This window comes from Pyrgilauda ruficollis, unplaced genomic scaffold (assembly GCF_017590135.1).
Source record: "Pyrgilauda ruficollis isolate IOZ18807 unplaced genomic scaffold, ASM1759013v1 scaffold3, whole genome shotgun sequence".
Taxonomy (NCBI): domain Eukaryota; kingdom Metazoa; phylum Chordata; class Aves; order Passeriformes; family Passeridae; genus Pyrgilauda; species Pyrgilauda ruficollis.
The window spans coordinates 13,930,806-13,952,795 of NW_024524377.1; the positions used below are offsets into that span (position 1 = coordinate 13,930,806).

General features: G+C 61.5%; 2 protein-coding genes across 5 annotated transcripts in view; one reads left to right on the top strand and one right to left on the bottom strand.

The window, feature by feature from the left end:
* The window catches only part of TMEM198 (transmembrane protein 198), a 5,109-nt gene extending 384 nt beyond the window's left edge, over positions 1 to 4,725 (top strand). The window contains exons 2-5 of one of the 3 annotated variants that reach the window (XM_041472897.1): positions 1,576 to 1,826; positions 1,933 to 2,508; positions 2,742 to 2,950; positions 3,366 to 4,725. In XM_041472897.1, the coding sequence (XP_041328831.1) occupies positions 1,637 to 1,826; positions 1,933 to 2,508; positions 2,742 to 2,950; positions 3,366 to 3,512 (1,122 nt within the window). In that variant the 5' untranslated portion in view covers positions 1,576 to 1,636 and the 3' untranslated portion in view covers positions 3,513 to 4,725. Of the gene's footprint in view, positions 1 to 1,213; positions 1,827 to 1,932; positions 2,509 to 2,741; positions 2,951 to 3,365 lie in introns of those variants that run through there. The other 2 variants (XM_041472896.1, XM_041472898.1) reach the window with 2 other exon arrangements.
* A 152-nt stretch (positions 4,726 to 4,877) lies between these two features.
* On the bottom strand, positions 4,878 to 21,298 carry OBSL1 (obscurin like cytoskeletal adaptor 1). 2 transcript variants are annotated; one of them, XM_041472891.1, is made up of 26 exons: positions 21,208 to 21,298; positions 18,897 to 19,993; positions 17,861 to 18,130; positions 17,389 to 17,649; positions 16,743 to 17,048; positions 16,379 to 16,657; positions 16,007 to 16,282; positions 15,607 to 15,879; positions 12,873 to 13,145; positions 11,896 to 12,168; positions 11,327 to 11,602; positions 10,912 to 11,187; positions 10,547 to 10,822; positions 10,002 to 10,283; positions 9,011 to 9,286; positions 8,598 to 8,873; positions 8,246 to 8,512; positions 7,826 to 8,095; positions 7,477 to 7,743; positions 6,972 to 7,238; positions 6,487 to 6,599; positions 6,187 to 6,340; positions 5,925 to 6,086; positions 5,668 to 5,772; positions 5,273 to 5,539; positions 4,878 to 5,038 (listed from the first exon to the last, which is right to left on the bottom strand). In XM_041472891.1, exons 2-26 carry the CDS (start codon positions 19,987 to 19,989, stop codon positions 5,031 to 5,033), a joined length of 6,846 nt encoding a protein of 2,281 aa, XP_041328825.1. In that variant the 5' UTR covers positions 19,990 to 19,993; positions 21,208 to 21,298; the 3' UTR covers positions 4,878 to 5,030. The 2 variants fall into 2 exon arrangements, with proteins under 2 accessions (XP_041328825.1, XP_041328826.1); XM_041472892.1 differs by having other exon boundaries at positions 18,897 to 19,968; positions 21,208 to 21,282.
* Between the last annotated feature and the right edge of the window lie 692 nt (positions 21,299 to 21,990).

A 21,990-nucleotide genomic window follows, 5' to 3' on the forward strand; every position in this document is an offset into this window, starting at 1 on the left:
GGGTGCAGCGGGGCCCGGCCGGGGGGCGGCGATGGGGGCGCCGCGGCGGGGCTCTGTCCCGGGCGCTGCTCCCGGGCCCCGCCGCGCTGTGGCCTGCGGGGAGGGGAGGGGGTTCGGGCGCCCGGGGCGGGCGGCAGCAGGTGGGTAAGTCCCGGCGCCAATGAGCAGGCGCTGGGCTCCCCTAGCAACAGTGCCCGCGCCAATGGGCGCCGCGAGCCGCCCGCACCGCTGCCCGCAGCCCTGCCCGGCATCCCGTGTCGGCCCGTGCCATCCCCACAGCGGCCGGCCAGCCGTTCCGTGCCGCATCCCCGGTCCCCTGGGCCGGCAGAGCCCTGCTCTCACTCCACACACCGTCGCCCATCCCCACAAGGGCCGGAGCGTCGCGCCCGGGCTCTGCGGGTAAAGTCCAATCCTGCTTAGCGTCCCCCCGGGGGCTCGAGTAGGGGCCCAGCGCTTGGCTGCCCACTCCCTACCCGCCTGCTTCCTTGGGATTAGGCTCTGTGCTCGGCTTCCCCACGGGGATTTGCCGTGGCTGGTGTTGCCTTCCCCAGCCAAAGGGAGGAAGGAGGTTGTCGGCAAGGGATGAGATGCCAGTGGAGCCCGTCTGGGCAGCAGCAAGATGCTGGGCAACAGGAAGCCGTGCCTGCAGCCTTTGCCCTCTTCCCAGAGCGCTGTTTTTGTGAGCTGTCCTGAACTGGCCGCATAAACTTGGCACTTGGAAGGGGTGATGCTGGCCTGGGGACAATTTGTGACAATAAACCCATTCTAAACCAACTGAGCCTATAAAGGGACTAGGGGAGTGAAGGGGTGATGGAACTGGCTCCAGGTGGGAGCAGGCAGACGGATGCTGTAATTAGGTTTAAACTGAAGCTGGATCAGTCTTTGCAGGGGATTATGACCCCTCCATCTGTGTAGGCGCTGCGGGGGGCCCGGTAACTGTTTGCTCAGCATCCCGGCATAGCCACAGCCTTAGGGGTGAGCCCTTGGGTAAGGGGCAGTGCCAGCTACAGCTCGTGCCCTTCCAACCCTGTGGATTGGCATGGGAGGGCTGGATCTAGTGTGAAGGCCCAGTTTGTTTTTACAAGGACAGTGAGAGCTGGAGCAGAGATGAAAAATAGCCAGAAATATGATTAGAGGATTGGAGAAAATGCCTTGGAGTACAAGCTTAAAGAGCTCAATCTGTTTAGCCTATAAAAATAGAAGACTGAGGGGTGACTTAATTACTGAGCATAATTACTTCACAGGCAGAAAATACCAAGTTGTGGAAGTCTCCTGTTAATCGAACAGGGTGCCGGAGAGGCATGGGCAGGAAATTGAAGCCACAGACAAATTATTAAGCGACACGAAGCTCCCAGGGATACAGGCAGACTCTCTGGGGACAGCACATCCCTTCAGCCACATGTTGGGTGACAGTCTGCACCCCCACTGATGAGGCTGTTCCCCCATTCCCTCCGTTCCTACCCACGTAGTGGGGGCACAGAGCAGGATTTCTGGTAGCCAGGTGCTGAGTGGTGGGATCGCTGCTGGGCGTGTGCCACCCCAGTTCCTCCACTCTCCTTGTCTCTCTCCCACCAGGTGGGGCGGGTGACGGGGCACAGTTCTGCCGGCGGGCTATGAGGCAGGAGTGGAGATTTTGATGCCTCTCCCAGGAGTCCCCAGAGCCATGACTGCAACTGTGCAGACGCTGCGGTTCAAGCTGCTGCCGCACGAGCCAGGCCAGGAGTGGGGGCACAGCTGCCAGCAGGAAATTGAGCGTCGCTACCAGGTGGTGCCCTCAGTGGTGTGCGCCATGTGCTGCCTTTTTGGCATCATCTATTGCTTCTTCGGTGAGCCAGTCCAGCCCAACTGCTGGTGGGGCAAGTGGGGAAGAGGGTAGAGGGGAGCTGGGGGGCACTGGCCATCCACTCCCTGACTATGGTGGTCTCTCCACAGGCTACCGCTGCTTCAAGGCTGTCATGTTCCTGACGGGGCTGATGTTCGGCTCTATCATCATCTTCATGCTGTGCTACAAGGAGCGGGTGCTGGACACACAGCTGAGCGTGGAGGCCTCAGTGGGCATTGGGTTGGGCATTGGAGTCTTGTGTGGGCTGGTCACCATGCTGGTGCGCAGCGTTGGCCTCTTCATGGTGGGGCTGCTCCTGGGGCTGCTGCTGGCGGTGGCCACACTGGTGGTGATGGAGCAATTCTACCACCCACCAACGGTGTGGATCCCCATCGCACTGCTCTTGGGTGTGGGGATGCTCTTTGCTGTCCTCACACTGCAGTGGCAGCGCTTCTTCACCACCCTCTCCACCGCCGTCTTCGGCAGCGCCATCATGACCGTCACTGTCGACTACTTCATCGAGCTCTTCCTCCTGGTGCAGTACATCTATGAGCGCATCAAGGTGGCCCCTGCTCGCCCCGTGTGCTGGTACAGCTGGGTCATCCTGGGCATCTGGCCGCTCCTCACCACACTGGGTGTCCTGGTCCAGTGGAAGGTCACAGGCGAGGGCTACTCCCATACAGAAGGTGTGTGGGGAGTGGGGCAGATGGGCATGGCACAGGGTCAGTGTAGGAGCTGGGAACCTGGGGACTGGGGTGGATGTTTCCAGCATGGGGTTCCCAAGATCAGATACGGGGTTCAGGACTCTGTGGCGGCTCACCACCCAAGGGACACCTGGTTGCACAAAGTTGGTGCTGGTTTGGCTGCAGGGATCGTTTGGATGTGCTCCCCAGTGCTCACAGGTTGCTTTGCTCCACAGTGATCATCAGCCGGCAGCAGCGCCGCGTGCAACTGATGCGTATCAAGCAGAGGGAAGACCGAAAGGAGAAGAAGAAGAAGCGGAGACCCCACCACCCACCACCCCACCAGCACAAAGCCCACCCCCCTGAGCCTGCTTACCGCCGCAAGCCCAACCCTGTGCGCCGCTTTGATGGGGACGTGCTCTCCCCCGTGAGTCCCGCAGCCAGGGTAGAGATCTCCCCCAGTCTCCACAGTCATTCCTTCTCTGTGTCGGGGGGACTGGGGCACCAACTAACATATGAGCTCCTCGAGGGATGAGACTGGGGTGTCCCAGGGACTAAGCAGCTCAAGTTGGAATGGGCCATTCCTACTATGGAGCACTTCAGCCTTTGCAAGCAAATGAAAACTGCTGGCCAAGAGCACTGTTGGCATAGCAGAAATAAGCAGTAGGCAAGGTGCAGAATGCCTAGGGGAGGGATAAGGCTGTGCTCCCTGCTGTGGCCAGCCACTGGAGAGCCCGAGTGCTGGGGATTTCACTGGGCTGTTTTTGTGGGGGGGACAGGGAGGGGCTGCAGTAGCATTTAGGATGGGGTGGAGTGTTCCAGGAGCAGAACCCCACTCACTTTCTGTTCCTCTCTCACAGAGCTACATCCAGAGTTTCCGAGAGCGGCAGACAGGACCATCACTGAACAGCCTCATCGCCAGCTCCCATGCCGTGGTGGACCTGGACTATGACTGCAGCTCCACCGTGCCCCTCACCTCAGGCTCTGGCCCTGCTGTGAGGGTATAAGGCAACCCAGTGACCTCGAGCAACACCAGCACCCCAGCCTGCTCTGACAGAACCCCTGAGACAGGCAGGGCTTTGTCCTCAGCCCCAGGTGGCCACATGCGGCTTGGGGCTGCAGATGGAAACCCTTCTTGGAGACACATGGGACTTGTCTGGGGAAGCCCCAGCTGCCAGTGGGGCCCAAAGGTGCTGGGGAAGCCCTTTGGCAGGGACTCAGCCCAAGGACCAGAACCTATGGACGTGCAGTGCGAGTGGCTCTGCTGGGGTGGTGGGTCCCGAGCCCCCACTGCTGTGCATTACCCTACGGCCCGGGCACGCTCATCCTGCATCTTAACGTTTCCCCATATTTGAGTCCCCCCCTTCCCAGGAGCAGCTCCCCACCCCACTGCACCCCCAGCAACTCCCCAAGTGCCTGTCCTCTATGTCCCTTCCTCAAAGAGCAGGTCCTATGGCCCTTTTCCCAGCAGGGAATCCCCTGAGCATGTGAGCCCTGTCCCACCCTGTCCCCAAGAGCAGCTCCCAGGCAGTGCTTCCCAAAACCTGCCTCCTCAGAAGATCCTCCTGCCCTAGCCACCCTCCCTACACCCCAGAGCGGCTTGCCACTCCTTTTTCCCAAGCTGGACCGGGGTGGTCCTGGGGCAGAGACTGCCACGGCCAGGTGATTCCCAAGGTGATGCTGGCAATCGGTGCCTGTCCAGCAGGAGCTGCGCTGGCAGGGTGCATCCCCCACAAAATGTTTTGATGGGAGACAGGACATTGGCTCCAGCCTTTGGGCAAAGGCTGGGCTGCCTCAGGGATGCGGGGACCCCTGCAGCATCAGACACCGTCGCTGTTTTGCTGGCGACTGGATTTTTATAGTGGCCAGGGGACCCTGGGGCAGGGCAGGGCAGGAGCCCCTGCCCAGAGCACTGCTGCGGGCAGAGGCTCACGCCTTGTATATATTTCTCTTGCTGTGATTTGTATTAACTTATTACGGAGTGAGCCAGGATTTCCCCATGACCAGGCAGGCAGGATGGTGGTGAGACTGGACTGGGGAGCCCTCTGCTTTGGGAGCCCCCCCAGCCCAGCCCAGCTGGCCCCGCTGCCCCAGGAACTGCATGTTTCTGCCAGGCACCCCCTTCCTGCAGCGTTGTGCTGCCATCCCCCTTTTCAGTCTCTTTTGTAAATGTGCCAAACGCTGTTGAGGCCTCGGCCACACAGTAAAGAGCCTTTCGGAGTCTGGCGTGCAAAGCCAAGGACTGTGGGGGGGGGCAGGGGTGAGGGGGGCCCAGAGGGCCGGGCTTCCAGGGATGTTGAGCAGGATGTAGAGTGGTGCCATCACCTTTTCTCTTAACGGGACCCCAGCTTGCTGGTGTGGAAGAAGCCATGTCAGAAAAAAAGGCTGTTTAATGCAGAGCCCTGAGGCTGGGGCAGGCTGGGGATGGTGTCCATGTGTCTGTCTATGCCAGGGGGAGCATGACCCCATCTCTCAGCAGTGGCATCCCAGTCTGCATGCAGGCCCTGAGAACTGCATCCTGGCTTCTAGCTCCCTGTGGGAACAACGGGAGTCAGAGTGAGCTGGGGCATTGTCAGAGCAGCTGGTGCACCCAAAAGGCATGTCCCAGACAAGGAGGAGCAGACCCCTGACCAGCCTGCTCCCTCCTGCCCAGCACTCAGACTCTTGCAAGCAATGGGGGACAGGGACACAGGTTCTGGTGTCCCTTTACTGCAAGGCAGAGCAGCACTGGCAGCTGCCAGTGGTGTCCCTCTAGGTGCCCACTCACCCTCCACAAGGAGCCGGGCAGTGGAGCGGTCGTCGAAGGCGTCGCAGGTGTACGAGTCCTCGTCCTCAGGGCCCACGCGGTGAATGATGAGTGTGCGGTAGCAGTCCAGGTTGCAGATCTCATACTTGTCACCAGCAAAGATCTCGGTGTCCCCACGGAGCCAGCGCACCCGGCCCCGGGCGTGGGACACGGTGCACTCCAGTGTCGCCTTGTGCCTTGCCAGCACCGTCTTGTCCCGCAGTGGCTTCACAATCCGGATTGGCAGTGCTGGTAGGTGGGGACAGGGTGTCAGCATCATGGGCTGAGCAGGCTTCCATGGGGACACCGCAAGCTGACCTGGTACACCCCAGCTGTGGTGCTGGAGCCCAGCCAGGCCTCGCAGCCCGCACTGGTACCTTCCACCTGCAGACTGGCCTCCGAGGTGACTGTCCTGGCTGTGAAGCGGATTAGTCCCTTGTCCTCAGGGCGTACACCACAGAACAGCAGGAAATGCCGGGTCCCTGGGGAGGGAGAGGCTGACTCAAGGTGACAGCAATGCACACCCATAGTAAGCAGGGGGACAGGGACCCCCCCTTTGTCTACACAAACTCCCCTTGCTTGAATTTGCCCTATCCCAGCCCCAAACCAGGTGTGGAACCACCTGCATCCCCACCTTCTTGCCGTATCTTCACTGTGCTGGAGACCTTGATCTTCTCCCCATCCCGAAACCACTCGCCCTTCACATCCCCATGTGACACCTCGCAGGTGAAGACTGCGTTGTCACCCTCCCGGACCTGGGCATCCTGCAGCTCCTGCACAATGTGGACCTGGCGCTCTGCAGGTAACGGACAGGGTGCCAGAGCAGCCAAGGATAAGGGGAGCAGGCAGCGTAGGGTTTGGGGGTGTACACACTGCTGGGAGCTGGGTGACCGTACCCTGGACATGCAGCATGGCAGAGGCCTGGCAGTCACCTGCATCGCAGGTGTAGCTGCCGGCGTCGCTCAGCTCGCAGCGGCTCAGCTGCAGGATGCGGCGCCGTCCCGCTGAGTAGATGCGGCAGTTGGGCCCTGGCCGCAGCTCCTGCCCATCCTGCACAGAAGCAAACAGGCAGCACCTCACTGCTTTGGCCCCTCTGCTCTGTGTGCAGCCCTGGCAGGGAGGGCAGCGGCCAGGGGACAAATCAAGGAGGAGGACATGGCCAGGTGCTGCTGGAGAGGGTTAGGGTGAGCCCTCACCTTGAACCATTTCACCTCTGCATTGGGGCGAGACAGCTCACACTCGAAGGTGGCGACCCCTGTCTCTGGGACACCCAGGTCTCGTGGGACCCTCACCATGGTAACTGGAGGCTCTGAGGAGGCAGGACACAGGACAGGAAGGCTTGATAGGACAAAAGCATGGACTTGGGGCTGCAGGGAAGAGTAGCTGTGGCTGGGGCATTTCAGCATGTGGTGAGAGTGGCACTACCCATGGGCAAGCACTCATCAGTGGTGTTCCAGCTGGCTCTGGACCCAGACCCTGGCTGGGTGTCCCCACTGCCTAGCTCACATCTCCTCCCTGAGGACATGGGGACACTTGCCAGCACTCATCACCCCTGTCCAGGACAGGGGGACACATGTGCCCAGGGTGGCCCAGCTCAGCCTTGGTGTCTCCTGCTACAGAATAGCAGCAGGTCAGACAGCACCAGTGCCATACACCCCCCAGCCTGCCCCAGGGACCGTACCCCGCACACGCAGGTGGGCGCTGCAGCGCAGAGTGTCAGCAGTGAAGGTGACAGTGCCTGAGTCTTCCAGTGCAAGCCTCTCCAGTGTCAGGCTGTGCCCGCAGCCTGTGGCGCTGATCCGGCACGTACTGCTGGGCTTCACCCGGATGCCGTCCCGTGTCCAGACCCCGGTCACGCCAGGGTGAGACAGTTCCAGGTGGAAGGTGGCTGTCTCTTTCTCAAAGGTCTCCACATCTGCCAGTGGTGTCCGGATCGACACCTTGCGGGCTGTGAAGGACCCATGTCTGTGAGTAGGTGTCTGCTGCACTGCAGAGCCCCCGGCTCCCCAGTCTGTGCTTGCTGGAGTGATCGTCTAAATACAGTTGTTTGTACCAGACTCCCACCCCTGGCCACACACCCACCTCTCTGAGCACCCCTTCAGCCAAATACCAGCTCTGCCCACATGCTCCCTGTCCCCATCCCCAGCCCCATTGCCTTCCATCCCCATGCCCAGCCTGGTACTCACGCTCCACGTGGAGCTTTGCCTGTGTGCGGTCGTGCAGGCTCTCGCAGCGGTAGGTGCCGTGGTCAGCAGGGCCAAGGCAGCAGATGGTGAGGGTGCGCCGGCACCCCGACTCCTGCAGCAGGTACTTGCTGCCCGGCTGAAGGAGGATGCCCTGCTTCAGCCATTGCACCTCGGCAGCCTCATGGCTCACTTCCACCTCCAGGCACACGTCCCCCTGCTCCTCTGCCACCACATCCTGCAGCTTCCGCACAAACAGCACCTGTGCCTCTGCGTGGCCCGTGTGCTGGGTCAGCAGCCGGCCCCAGGGCTGTGTCTTGGGCTGAGCCCCAGCTTTCTCCTGCCCCCTCACCTTGTACACCCAGCCGAGCTGTGCTCACCAGCCCCTCGGCATTGGCTGTCACAGTGCCTGCATCACCTGTCTGGCACTGCCGGAGGGTGAGGCTGTGGCACAGCCCACTCCTTGTCACCAGCAGACGCTCACTGGGGACCACAGGCTGGCCATTCAGCTGCCATGTCACAGCCACATCTTCGGGGGATACCAGGCACTTGAAGGTGGCATCCTCCCCTTCCAGCACTGTCAGGCTCTGCAGCTCCATGATGATTTCCACCACCCTGGGGACTACAGCCAGATTGTCAGGGCACAGCATAAGGGACCCTCTGTCATGTAGAGACGCTGAGCATTCCTGCAATCCTGACATCACTGTGCCAGCATCCCCACCACCCCCACGGAATAGGGGTCCCCCAGGTGGTGGGGAAGCCTTGGGCTCACCCTGCACTGTCAGCGTCGCCAGGGTCTGGTCGTCGTTGGACTCGCAGCAGTACTCGCCGGCATCCCCGGGCTCCACGCGGCTCAGCACCAGCGACCGCTCCCGTCCCTCTGCCGTCATCTGCCGGCGGGGGCCAGGCGCCAGCACCCGCCCGTCCTTCCGCCACACCACGTCTCCCCGTGCCTTGCAAAGCTCGCACCACAGCACCACCCGCTCACCCTGCCGCGCTCGCACGTCCGACAGCCCACGGAGGAACTTCACCCGCAGCTCTGCACAGTCAACCCCCCCCCATATCAGCACCCGCTGCCACTGCAGGGGGATCCCCGGGCACCCCCAGTGCCCCCCTGCTCCCACCTCGGACGCTCACGTCGAACTGCATCTGGTCGTGCGGTGAGAGGCAGGTGTAGGTGCCGGCGTCCTCCATGGCCACGTTGTGGATGATGAGGCTGTGCACGCGGCCGTCCCGACGCCGCTCGCAGCGCTCGCCGGCCACTGCCGCCCGCTGCGGGCCCAGCCAGGTGACATCGGACCGCTCCGTGGAGGTGATGGCAGAGAGCACGGCACTGCCGCCCTCCAGCACCAGCAGCTTCTCCTGCTCCTCTCGTTTGTTCACAAACAGCATGGGTGCCTCTGCCGGAGGAGCATTGGGCTCAGTTGTGGCTCCGCCAGTGGCACCAGCATAGGAAGGGGGTGCCAAGCATCCCGGCGTGAGGCAGGATGAGACTGCTCCTGCCCCTGGCATGGGCGAGGGACACCTCGAGGCTCACCTTTCACATGTAGTGTGAAATACACCTCATCATCACCGGCGTCGCAGAGGAAGATGCCACCATCACCCAGCTCCGCTTGCTTGATGGTGAGGCTGCGCGTGGGACCCTCGCTGCACACCAGCAGCCGCCCACCTGAGCACAGCGTCTGTCCATCCTTCTGCCACTGCACTGCCGCTGTCTCCGGGGACAGCCGAGCCACCAGTGTCACACTGTCCCCCTCCTGCACCTCCAGTGGGCTCTGTGCCTCCTCCTTGTTGACAATGCACACAGGCCGGGCTGAGGGGTGCAGGGGACAAGGCAGGGTTCAGGGATGTCCCCACAGTGTGGGGCAGTGCAGGGACAGGACTGTTTCAAGTGGAGAGGCGATCCCTCAGTGAGTCACCGTGGGGCAGAAGGGCTGTGGGGCTGGCTGGGGGTCATGGTGGGACTAGACAGGGGTCCCCGAGGGGCAGGCATGCAAGATGGAGAGGTCTGGCAGCTCAGGGTTCACTGAGGGAAGGGACAGCAGCAGAGCCCATCACTTCTGCATCACTCCCTGTACAGGCAGCATAGCTGCCATGTTGAGACCATTAACTTCATTGTACCCCCCCCGCACCCCCCCCCACCCAGAACACCTTGCTGGGGAGCCAGGACACTGCCTGCAACAGGCCCCCTCCCACCCTGCACAGCCCTCCATCTCCAGCTGATAAGGGTCCAGGCTGAGCTCAGCCTTTGGCAGCTGAAGCAGGAGGAGCGGCGCCTGGGAGCCAGCCAAGGCTAAATTTAAACAGCCCCTGGCTGGGGGAGGCAGCAGGGACATGTCTCGCCACGACCCTGACATGTCTCTTTCTAACCAACGGCTCCTGTAGGGTTGGGGACAGGGCTCCTACCCTTCCCTGCCATGCTGCCACCCTGGCCTCTGCATCAGCAGGGTCACAGAGGCGTCCCCTCCCCTTGTGTCTGTGGCATGACCCCACCATTCTGGGGGTCCCTGGGTTCTGAGCCAGCTCACCCGACACCTCCACATTTGTCACCATGCGGTCGCTGGCAGCATCACAGACGTAGCACCCTGTGTCGCTGGGCTGTGCCCCATTGATGGTGAGCTGTCGCAGCACCCCACGGGCCTCCACCTGCACCCGTTCCCCCGGGTGCACCTCCTGGCCATTCCGGAGCCAGCGCACGATGGCGTCAGGCCGAGAGAGCTCACAAGCCAGCACCAGGTCTTCCCCGGCCACCAGGCAGCGATGTACCACGGTGCCCGTGCTGCCCACAATGGTCACCGGTGGCTCTGGGACTGGAGAGATGGGCTGTCACCACAAAAGCAGCCTGTGCTGGGTATCACAATGGCCAGACCCTGTCCAGACTCCTCTGGCTGCAGCTGAGCAGCACAGAGGTTCCACAGGGCCACCACACAGATGCAGCCTACTCCCCATGTGCCCCCCACCAGCCTCCCTGTGCTCACTGCCACCCAGCCCAGCCTCACACCACCCTGGCAGCAGCCACAGACCCACCTCACTCCTCTCCCCCTGGCCATCCCCACCAGAACCTCCTGCTCACCTTCTACAGTGATGAAAAAGATGATACTGTCATCACCAGTGTCACAGAGATACTCCCCAGCATCCTTGCCTGTGGCACCCAGGATCACGAGGGACCGGCGTGCCCCGTCCTCCTCCAGCCGCACACGCCCTGTGTCCTGCAGCTTCTCCCCATCCTTGTACCACTTCACCTCCCCATGGGTGTGTGAGAGATGCACCTCCAGCACCAGGTCCTCCATGGCCTGGCAACGCCGGTGGGTCGGCAGGACATCCTTCTCCAGGATCCTGACCAGCGGATCTGCAGCACCCAGCACCAACAGAGCTGAGGTCTCTGGGGCTTGTGCACCCAGCACTCCACACCGGGCTCTTCCCTACCCTCATGCTCACCCAACACTTGGATGGTGAAAGTCACTGTGTCACTGGTGGTGTCACAGGTGTATTTCCCAGAGTGCTCAGCTTGGGCAGCGGGGATGAGCAGCCGGCGATGGACACCCTCCTCCTCCAGGACCAGGCCACCCCCAGCCTCGAGCCTGACACCCTCCTTTGCCCAGCACACGGGTGTATCCGCACGGGACAGCTCACAGCACAGTGTCACCGTCTCCCCCGGGGACACCGTCATGACAGGGACAGGTCTGCAGGGCTGCAGGATCCTCACCGGAGGCTCTGCAGGTATGGCATATCCGTGATACAAAGCAGCGCAGGGGCTGGCAGCCCTGGGCACTCCACTGCTGCCAGCCCCGGGTAAGCTGGGTGGCCCAGAGGATGGGCATTCACGGGTGGCCAGAACCACATCAGCACTGACCTGACACCTTGACATCGAAGGAGACGGCCTCATCCTTGGTCTCGCAGATGTACTCGCCTGCATCCTCTGCACTGCTCTTGGGGATGAAGAGACAGCGCCAGGCCCCCTCGACCAGCAGCAGCAGGTTATCAGTCTCGTCCACCTCCAACCCATCCTTGAACCAGTGCACCGCAGCATCCGGCACGGAGAGCTCGCACCGCAGCTCCACACACCCTGGTGCCTGAACCAGCAGCTCCAGTGAGCGCTGTGGAGGCTGCAGGATCCTCACTGGTGGCTCTGTTGGGGATGTAGAGGAAGAGCGTGAGACTTGCTCGCCGCTCTTCTCCTGGCTCTGCTGTGTCTATTTACTGTCACTTGTGTCCCTGTCTCCATGGGGCTGTATGGAAGCTACATCCTTTCATCCCAGGGCAAAGAGGTCGGAACTGCTATGGGGCAGGGGCAGCAGGCACAGAGATGCAACTGCATGCCCTCCTCCACAATGCTGAGGGCAGGGAGCTGGGCTGGGGACCCCAGAGCACAGAGCCGGGGCAGTGCTACCCTTTCCAGGATGTCCCTGCTGTGCCACCAACCTGCCACTAAGATGGAGTAGGAGACAGATGCATCTCTGGCATTGCAGACGAACTCCCCCGTGTCTTGCATCTGGGCACAGGGCAGCACCAGCCGGTACTGCAGCCCCTCCTCCTGCAGCACCAGGGTCTCGCCCACCTCCACTTCTTCACCATCCTTGTACCAGCGCACCGGGGACACTGGGCGGGACAGCTGGCACCACAGCTCCACGCGCTGCCCGACCACGTAGGAGTGAGAGGCCTCCTTGTTGGAACTGACAATCCTCACTGGTACCTCTGCTGGGGACATGGCAGGGCTCAGGTGTGGTGCTGGGTGAGTCCCACGTGAGGACAGGAATCCCCTGGGCAGCTCACTGCTCACGGTCACCCTGAAGCTGGCAGCATCGTCCCCAGCATGGCACGTGTACCCCCCTGAGTCAGTCTGTGCAGCAATGTGCAACCCCCGTGAGCATCTCTCTGAGCAGATGGCCAGGACCTGCGTTGGGACCACAGCATCTCTGTCCTTCAGCCAGTGGACAGGGGCATCTGCAGGGGACACCTGGCACTCCAACACTAAGGGCAGCCCTGCTAGCACCTCCCAGAGCTGCTCTGCCTCCAGCACGGGGGTGAGGCAGACCTTCAGCACTGAGAGGACCTGTCACTTGGCCTCCCATCCTACCTGCCCTGGCGGATATCCCAGCCCTGCAGTGCTGGTAGCTGCAAGCTGAGGGAACAGCAGGGCTGGGGTGTGAGATGGCATCACCCAGAGGCAGGCAGCTGGTTGTGCTCTGGAGTGCAGGGGGGCACTGTGACACAGAGCTCTGGGAGGAGACAGATCAGCTTGTATACTCCTGCCCACATCCCCTTCCAGCCCAGGGGCATAGGCAAGGAACTGCTCTCAAGGAGGTGAGAGGCAGCTGAGGTGCTGAAGCCACATTGTGAGCAAGGAGCTGGGGCAGAGGGAGAAGGGGGAGAGGGATGTAGGTGTCTGTTGTACCCACCTGCCACAGTGATGGTGTAGAAGACAGAGTCCCCACCAGCATCACAGACGAATTCCCCTGTGTCCTGTGGCCGGGCGCAGGGCAGCACCAGCCGGCACTGCAGCCCCTCCTGCTCCAGCACCAGGCTCTCACCTGCCTCCACCTCCTCTCCATCCTTGTACCAGTGCACTGGGGCTGCTGGGCGGGACAGCTGGCACCACAGCTCCACACGCTGTCCGGCCACATAGGCGTGGGAGACGCCCTCGTTGGAGCTGACAATCCTCACTGGCTCCTCTGTGACAGAGAGACATGGGGCTCAGCCAGGACATAAAGACCAGAGCCAGTGATGGTGGCCATCACAACCCTGTGTGGAGTGATGGCTTCACCACTTGTTGGCTTTAAGGCTGGAAGGCACCACATCACCCACATTCTACATAGCAGAAGCTTCTGGACCATTGTGCCTGGGTCTCCCTCTTCTCCTCACGCATTACAACCAGGAGGAGCACCAGGCTTTGAACTGGCTGTAAATTGCTGCCATGACCTTGCTCCCTTGGTACCTGCCCTGCTTTGCCCTGTGGTGGAGTTGAAGGTTGTGGAGGGAGGATGCATATAGACAAGCCCCAGCACTGATAACCACTGTCTGTGGTGCCAGCACCAGCCCCTGCAGCTGCTCTTCAGGGGGTGCCCTCCCCTCTGCCTATCTCCCCATTTCAGAGGCCACCAAGGGCCAGCCAGTGCTTCTGTCCTGACTCAGCCTTGGCATTTGCTTATACTGTGGCGCAGGCATGTGGTTCGCTTGCAGCCAGCAGCCCCATCCCTCCAGCTTACCAGGACCCAGGACCCAATTCCAGATTGAAGACATCATTAAAATCACTATTAATTTGCTACATAAAACGTGTGCCACTGCTCACACCGCTCCTCTGAACTGAGTCAGAGCTCTAAAGACAGAGAGGATCCCAGCACAAATTTTAGGTGACCAGCCCTCGTCTCTCCTGGGAGAAGTTCAGGATGCCATCTACAGCCAACACTGCTTGCCTGGCAGTGCACATTGCAGCCAGCTGCAGCTGGCTTGGACTCTGCCATGGGCGCTCATCAAGCCCACGGCTCCATGCGGGCACAAGGCACAGCCAGCTCTGGGCCACGATGGTGGACGAGCAGCAACCTGCCCTTCTCACAGCCCGCAGCTGCTCCACGCTGGGCGTTGGGTGGAAGCTTCCCAGACAGTTCCCAGCTGTGATGGCCGGGCCCAGCAGCACACCGCTGCCCCGCAGCATGTGGGAATGGTGCAGCGCCAGTTTGCAGCGATTAACCTGCCGCACGCTGAGCCCGCATCCGCCCAGCTCCCTGATCAAAGGACTGGCGGCTGCCTCTCTCCCTGGACCTGCTAAAAGCAATCACATTGCTGAAGTGCAGCTGGAGATGTTGAGCAGCACTGAAATGAGGGGACAACGTGCCAGCCCTCAGTGGGCAGCATTGCTCTGGCCTCAGCCTCTCACTGGTTCTGAGGGAGCTCCAGTGCTCAACAGCTGACAGAAAACCCAGAGGGTGCTGGGGATGGCTGAGCTTGAGGCCGGCAGGCTACATGCCACAACAGCCCTAGGGGGGATAGCTGAGATGCCTCAGGGAAACCCAAGCGTGCCACAGCAGTGCTTGACTGCAGCAGCCAGCCTGGCACTTGTGCCAGAGAGGTGTCAGCCTGAGCCTCCAGGCACCCACCCCCAGCCCTGCCGGTGACATTCATGTCCAAATCCAGATTGAACCAAGGCAGCCTCCCTAAGACCCTTCTGTCAAAGTGATGCAAAGCTGCTCAGCCAAAAGGCTGAGCTCCAGCAGATGGTGTTCCCTTTCCCACCCTAGGGAAGCAGAGCTCTCCATGCCCCACACTCCCACACAGCACACAACTCCTGCCTCTTCCCAAAGCCCACACTGCCTGTCCTTTTCACTGGCAATTTTGCCTTTATCTCGCTAAAACCCCCTCCCTTCCTCATCCTCCCAGCAGTCACCACTCCACTGACTCTTCAGCATCTCTGATCACTCATCCTATCTTCACTCCTACGTCCTTGGCCATCAACTTTGGCCCTTTGCCGTGTGTTAACACCACAGTTAGGCTTTACCACTGTGGTCACATCACCTTTCAACTGGGCTTGAGCTCTGCCCCTGGTTGCCTTCCTGTGCTTGTGGGATGTGGATTTTGGGGCCAGCAAGGGGAAGCCTTTCACTTGCTTTCAGCTTTCATTATCCTCTGCCAGCCAGTAATGCCAGCACCCGCTGCACAGCCGGGGCAGCCGCCACAGGATGCTGAGCCCTGCTCCCACATCCCAGCCATCGGTCTCCAGGCAACTGCTAATTTTCAGGTCAGCAATTAACGCTGTCCATCAGAGCAATGACCAACCATGAGTCACCCCACGCCAGGTGCCAGGCCCACTATTTTTAGGACCTTGGAGGAGGGCTTGGTTACTAGCCATGGCAGAAGTCCGGCAAACACCCTAGTGTGCAGGTGCTGGGTGCTCTCGTGTGCTCTAGTGTTTCAGACAGGCTGAGTGAGCTGTTCCCTCTGGCAGCTGGTCTGAGTCCCACAAGGACCCCAGCTGAGCAACCAACCAAACTGCTGGTGAGCACCTGGCAAGAGCATGTCTGACAAGTATCCCGTCGCAGCAAGTGACAGCAATACTGACACCAGCACACGTGCTGTGGCATCCTGCACCAGCAAAGAAAGCCCCCTAAGACCCTACCAGCCCTCCTGCATCACACTCACCTGCCACAGTGATGGTGTAGAAGGCAGAGTCCCCACCAGCATCGCAGACAAACTCCCCTGTGTCCTGTGTCTGAGCGCAGGGCAGCACCAGCTTGCACCGTGGCCCCTCCTGCTCCAGCACCAGGCTCTCACCCGCCTCCACCTCCTCTCCATCCTTGTACCAGTGCACTGGCACTGCTGGGCGGGACAGCTGGCACCACAGCTCCACAAGCTGTCCGGCCACGTACGTGTGTGGGGCTTCCTCGTTGGAGCTGATGATCCTCACCGGCACCTCTGCCAGGGACAATGTGGGCTTCAGCATGACTGGCTGCAGCCATCAGCCACATGATGGGGGCAAGAAGCAGGGCAGAAGCACTGTCAGGAGGTAGGGCTAGGCTCCCACACACAGTCCCCAGCTCACCGGTCACGGTCACCACAAAGCTCACGGCATCATCCCCAGCGTCACAGGTGTACACACCAGTGTCTGAGGGACACGCTGAGCGGAGCAGCAGCCTCCGCACGCAGCCTTCTGCCTGCACTGCGATAACGTCATCCAGGGGCACTGCCTTGCCATCCTTCAGCCAGCAGACAGGGGCATCTGGGGTGGACACCTGGCATTCCAGCAGCACAGGCATGCCTGCTGGCACTTTTTGGAGCCGTTCAGCCTCAGACACCGGGGCAATGCGGACCTGTGGGGCTGAGAGACATTGAGGAGCAGTGAGAAGCATCTTCCAGCATGACAGCCCCTGCTGCTGGGGCCCTGGTAGGACTCCAGGGTGAGTGCCCTGATCACCTTGCACATGCAGGGTAGCTGAGTCCCGCACACCACCGGACACAAAGGTGACCTGGGCCCCACTGTCAACCAGTCGTGCTCCTCGGATCAGCAGCGAGTGCTCCATCCCACGGCGCTGTACGCTGCACCGGCCGCCTGCGTCCTCCTCCTCACCCAGCCTGGCACCGTTGAGGAACCAGGATCCATGCACCGCAGCTGACAGCTCCAGGGAGAACCGTGCATCCTCACCATCCCTCACCCACGCGTCCTGCAGACCCCTCTCCAGACAAGCTGCAGGGGCTGGAGCACAGTCGGACTGAGCCCCAGTGGCACTGACTACCAGCGCACTGTGGCACGACACCCCAGCTTTTGCCTGTCTCCTCACCAAGATGCACAGATCCAGGGAACTCCACGGGGCTGCTCCTGCCGTGCTTGTTGGCGGCAGAGATGCGGAAGCAGTAGTCGGCCTCACGGGGCACGCTGTCGCCCAGCACCCGCACGCAGCTGGGCAGGTCGGTGGCAAGGCACTGCACCCACTCCCCTCCCGCTGCCTCCCGACGCTCCAGCAGGTAGTGGCTGGCGGGGCGGAGGTGGGAGTCAGGCGCGGGACACCAAGTCAGCAGAGCCGCGTTAGTCTCCACCACACTCATCTCAGCTGCCACCGGTGCACTCGGAGGGTCGTGCTTCACACCTGCAAGTCACAGCCCAGGTTGCCTGCTTGGGGATGGCAGTGAGGCTCTAGGTGGGGTGGCAGAAGTGCTAAGTGGGGATGCACAGTCTGTTTCTTTGGGGATTCTCTCTCTGATAGAGAGGATGATCTTGCTCCCATGTAGTGTGCTGCTGGCTACAGGGGTTTGTGAGTGCCTGTGAGGCTGGGATCCTGGCGCCCTGCTCAAAGCCCCCTTCCCAGAAAACACATTGCAGCATCACACCCCCAGCACATTGGGTGCCTATTCCATCCCCCCTTCTGTATCACCCCTCATGAACAGGCAGCAGAGAGAACACAGGACCCCTTCAGGCCTGGAGCTTACACTTGACTCGGAGCTGGGACGATGTCTGCGACTCCCCAACCGTGAAGGAGATGATGCCCGCATCCTGGCGGGTGACATGCACCAGCACCAGCAGGTGTGTCCTGCTGAAGCTCTTGAGCACGGTGCGGGGTGACTCCCGAAGCTGCAGCCCATCCCGGCTCCAGCAGCTGCCCTCTACCACATCCCGCGTCTCCACACAGAACACTGCATTCTCCCCCTCCATCACATCCAGCTTCCGTGGCAGCCGCTTCACAATCACCCCTATGGGAAGAGATATGTGAGGGCCAAGGAGGGATTCTGGGGACCAGGATGGACTCTTTGAGGTGGGAGACGAGGAGGAGGAGGAGGAGGTTGAGAAGAGGCAGTAGCAGGCACCAGACAAAGGGAGGGAAGGCAAATGCAGGGGCAGTGGTGACCCTGGCAAGGAGGGGAATAGGAAGGCAAAGCTGCGCTACCAGAGACCTGACCCCACCTCGGACAGAGACCTCGGCGATGCTGCGTCCTTTGTCCTTCATCTGGCAGAGGTAGATGCCGTCGTCATCGATGCGGGCATCGCGGATGGTCAGGCGCCGCACCAGCCCTTGCTCCTCCATCACATACTTGTGGCTGGGCTGCAGCTCCCTGTCCTCCAGGTACCAGGAGGTGGGGATGGTCTCCAATGGCACCTGGCACTCCAACACTGCATCCTCCCGCTCTGCTACCTCCACGTCTGCCAGCTGCACCTGGAACCGCAGCCGGTGCTCTGCCAGAGGAAGAGACAGGAGCTCGGGGCATGTGGGGTACAGCATCCACTGTCAGCCCTCTGCCCAAGGCGCTCCCAGGTCACAAAGAGCAGCAAGCCTTTGTCTCTCCTTTGCCTTCTCCTTTGGCTTGCATGAGACAGACACTGCCTTGACAAGCACATCCCCCAGAGCAGGGAGGACCAGGGCACAGCCTGGTGAGTCACAGGGATGCTTCCAGTATTTCAGCAGGGAATTCTGGGGGATGCAGGAGCATGGAAACCAGCATGCTGCAGCAGGCATCTCAGTGGAGGGGAGCAGTGGGGTATAGGCAGGGGCTGCACCAGTTCCTGGGTAACCCCAGCCATGGGCTGTCCCCAGCTGGCTGGATGGCTCGGGGGGGGAATTGGGCAGCTGCCAGTGCAGACTGTTGGAGCTGTGCCCTGCAGGGCTGGCTGCCAAAATCACTCAGCACTTCCAGGGGAATTTGTCACCAAGGCACTGTCCCTCTTCCCTGTTTGTGGCTGGACACCTGCAGTGATCCCAAGAAGCCACACCTCTGTTTGCAAGGAGAGAGACACGGAGCAGGATACAGCTCCTGGAGAAGCCCAGCATCCCCTGCTTCCAGCCCACAGCTCTGTTCTGAGGAGCCTGGGGTTACCCTGGCTGCACAGGGCAGGAAGGAGCCCAGAGATGATGGGCTCCCACACAGACACACCCCTGCCAGACAAACTTCCCTGAGCTCCCCAGGGCCCGGCCACCTCTGACACTCCTTGAACCTGTTCCTACCTTTCACCTGGAGCTGCACTGCGCTGAGGGTCTGGCCAGCAGTGTTGGAAGCGGTGCACATGTACAGCCCCTGGTCCTGCAGTTTGCAGTACAGCACCTTGAGGATGAAGTAGCCCTCCCGGTCCTCATAGATGAGATGCCTGCGGCCAGGGGCGAGGGGCTCACCATCCTTCTGCCAGATAATCTCTGGCTTGGGCTTGCCAGTAACGTAACAGCGAAACTTGGCGTGCTTCCCTGCGCTCACGGCAAATGCCTTGGCCCCCGGCACCCTGGCCGGCACCACGCCGTTGGGCACCCAGCTCTCCGGTCCCACGCGCTGTCCCGCCGCGTGCCGCCGCCACCGCTGACGCTCCGCCAGAACCTCGGGACCGGCAGCAGGGGAGCCATTGGGGAGCCCGTCCAGCAGTGCCTGGGCTTCAACCAAGAGCACGGCAGCAGCCAGGGCCTCCTGGGAGCCACTGCGTGCCCGGCAGACATACACTCCCCCATCCTGGGGCCGGGCACTGAACAGCTTCAGGAAGTGCCAGTCCTCTGATTTCTGCCCCACTGCAAAGTGGCTGCTCTCAAAGAGTTCGGAGAGCTTGTGCCCATCCTTCTCCCACTCCAGCACAGGGCAGGGCTGCCCAGACACCCTGCAGGTGAACATCACGTCCTCCCCCCGGCACACCCGCATGGACGAGGGGGCAATGAGGAAGGCAGGTGCGACACTGCCTGAGCATCCCTCCTCCTCTTGCGGCTCTGCTGGCTCTACCCTGAGCACCGTGGCAGCATAAGTCTCGCCAACACTATTCTTGGCCCTGCAGACGTAGAGTCCACTGTCCTTGGGGGTGGCACAGGACACCAGCAGGCTGTACATGTCCCCTTTGGACTCCATATGGAAACGGTCCGAGGGCTCAATGGTATTCTTGTCCTTTTCCCAGAGGATGCTTGGCTGGGGATCACCCATGATCTGACAGCTCAGGACTGCGTTGGTGCCACTTTGGACCGTGAAGGCACGTGGGTAGGCCAGGAACCTGGGGGCTCCCCCGAACCCCTCCATCACCAACTCCCCAGGGTCACAGCAGGCAGCTGGCTGGAGAGCAGCAGGGACCATCAGCCTGGGGGGGATGTACAGACAGACTAGAGTGGGGGCTTCATCAAAGAGATGGACCAGTGTGGAGCCCCCAACCAGGCAGGACCCACACCTGGAGCAAAATCCCCAGCACGGACCCCCTGTTCCAGGAGCATCACCCTCATTCGGAGCAGCACAGCCCCACTGGACTTGCCCCCGAGTCACCCAAATCATCCATTTCCCAGCCCAAGGCAATAGGAGACATGACAAAAGGTGGCTCTTTGCACCCCGGGAGACTGAGACACTTGGAGCTTGTCCCAGGGTTGCAGAGGGGACTTCAGTTCCAGAGGTGGGGGACCCCTGCCTAGACAGCATGGGCAGCTGCTTGCTGGTTGCTGGGGATGGGGGACAGCGGAGGCAAAAGGGCCCCCGCCCGCCCCTTCCCCACCCGCCGGGCATTCACATTCCTGCAGTATCGGGTGGTGGCAGAGCCGCATTCCTGCAGCATCTGGGCCGGCTCAGCGGGCAGGTGCTGACACGGGGCTGTCACGGGCGCGAGGCCCCGGCTGGACCCGGGCTGGGACTTCCTCCCTGGCCTGGGTGGGCAGGGGACCCCCTGTGCCGGGCGGCCACCCCACAGGGCCGTGCCCTGGGGCAAAATGGGGCTCTGGGGAAGGGGTCCCCCTTCCAGAGAGTAGTCCCACAAGCAGGATCCAGCCCTTGTTCACTCAAAATTACAGCTGGAAATCATCAGTCCCAGGGGGAAAAATTAAAGCTGGGGAGGTGGGTCCTGCTTTTGCAACTGCCTCCATCCCCGGCTTTGTGGGTAACCGTGCCCACCATCAGGGGCAGGAGCGGGGCAGGGTGCTCTGTGCCTCCCCCAGGGGAGTGCACCCCATCCTCTGCCCACACCATGGCTGGGACTGGGGCAGGTTCGTCTCTGACTTGCTCGGGCAGGGGGAGGGGAAACAAAAATACTTCTCGAATGAACCAGAGGATAGGAGAGGGCTGGTCTCCAAGGAGGGACAGGGACTGCGGCCAGCTTCTCCTTGCAGAGCCCTACCCCCGGGACAGTGCACCCATTCACAGCCATCTCTCCATCCACACGCCCCTGACCCGTGAGCCACCCCACAGCAGCTCCTTTGGACACAAGCGGATGGCTCTGATGGCTCGGCCGCACCATTGCACCCTCCCACCACTCCCTTCCCAACCCCGTGCCCCAGGCAGCCCCCCAGCCCAGTCCCTGCCCCACTCATGTACCTCGCTCTGCCACCTCTCCCCTGTGTCTCTCAGTGCCGGCACCCAGCTCCTGCTGCTTCCCCCAGCTCCCCTCCTGGGTGTCAGTGCGCAGGGACCAAATGTTACAAATGCCTGCAGCTGCTGTCCCCAAAAATACCCTCTGATGACACGCGGGGTTGATAAGAGTGAGCCTGCTCCGTTCAGCGCCTCGCCGAGGCTGGGCTGGCCTACCTATGTATAGCAGCCCGGCAGGAGCCTCCCCAGAGAGCTGCAGGGGTGCTGCAGGCCTGGCTGTGCCTCTGTGCTGGCTCTGCCAGCAGCGAGGGACAACGTGCCCTGTGGAGAGCATGGCATGGGCCGCAGGTGTGCTGTACGCTGAGCTGGACACCAGGCTGCAGTGAGGCAGGACGTGTCGCACGGGACATGCTGCATGGGGGGGGATGTGCTGCACTGGATACTGCATGAGATGCCAGGTTGTATTGGATGGGATGTGCAGGACACCGAGCTGCTGGAGGCACAGAGGGGATGCACAGGCTGCCCACCATCCACAGGGCAGGCAGGGTTAGTGGATAGGGAGCACAGAGCACTGTCCCCTCAGGCAGTGGTGAGAGGAAGGGCACTGGGTCGCCTTACAGCCCATGCCTCTCCTGCAACTCCCACCCTGGGAGTTGTCCATGGCTAGACAGCCCAAACAGCACCCTAGGATCCTTCTCCTGCACTTGCTGCAAGGTCTCCAGCTGGCCTGCCTCTGTCTCATCTGTTCTCCCCCTGAAGCCGGGCCAGCCTTCCACAGCCCCAGGAAGA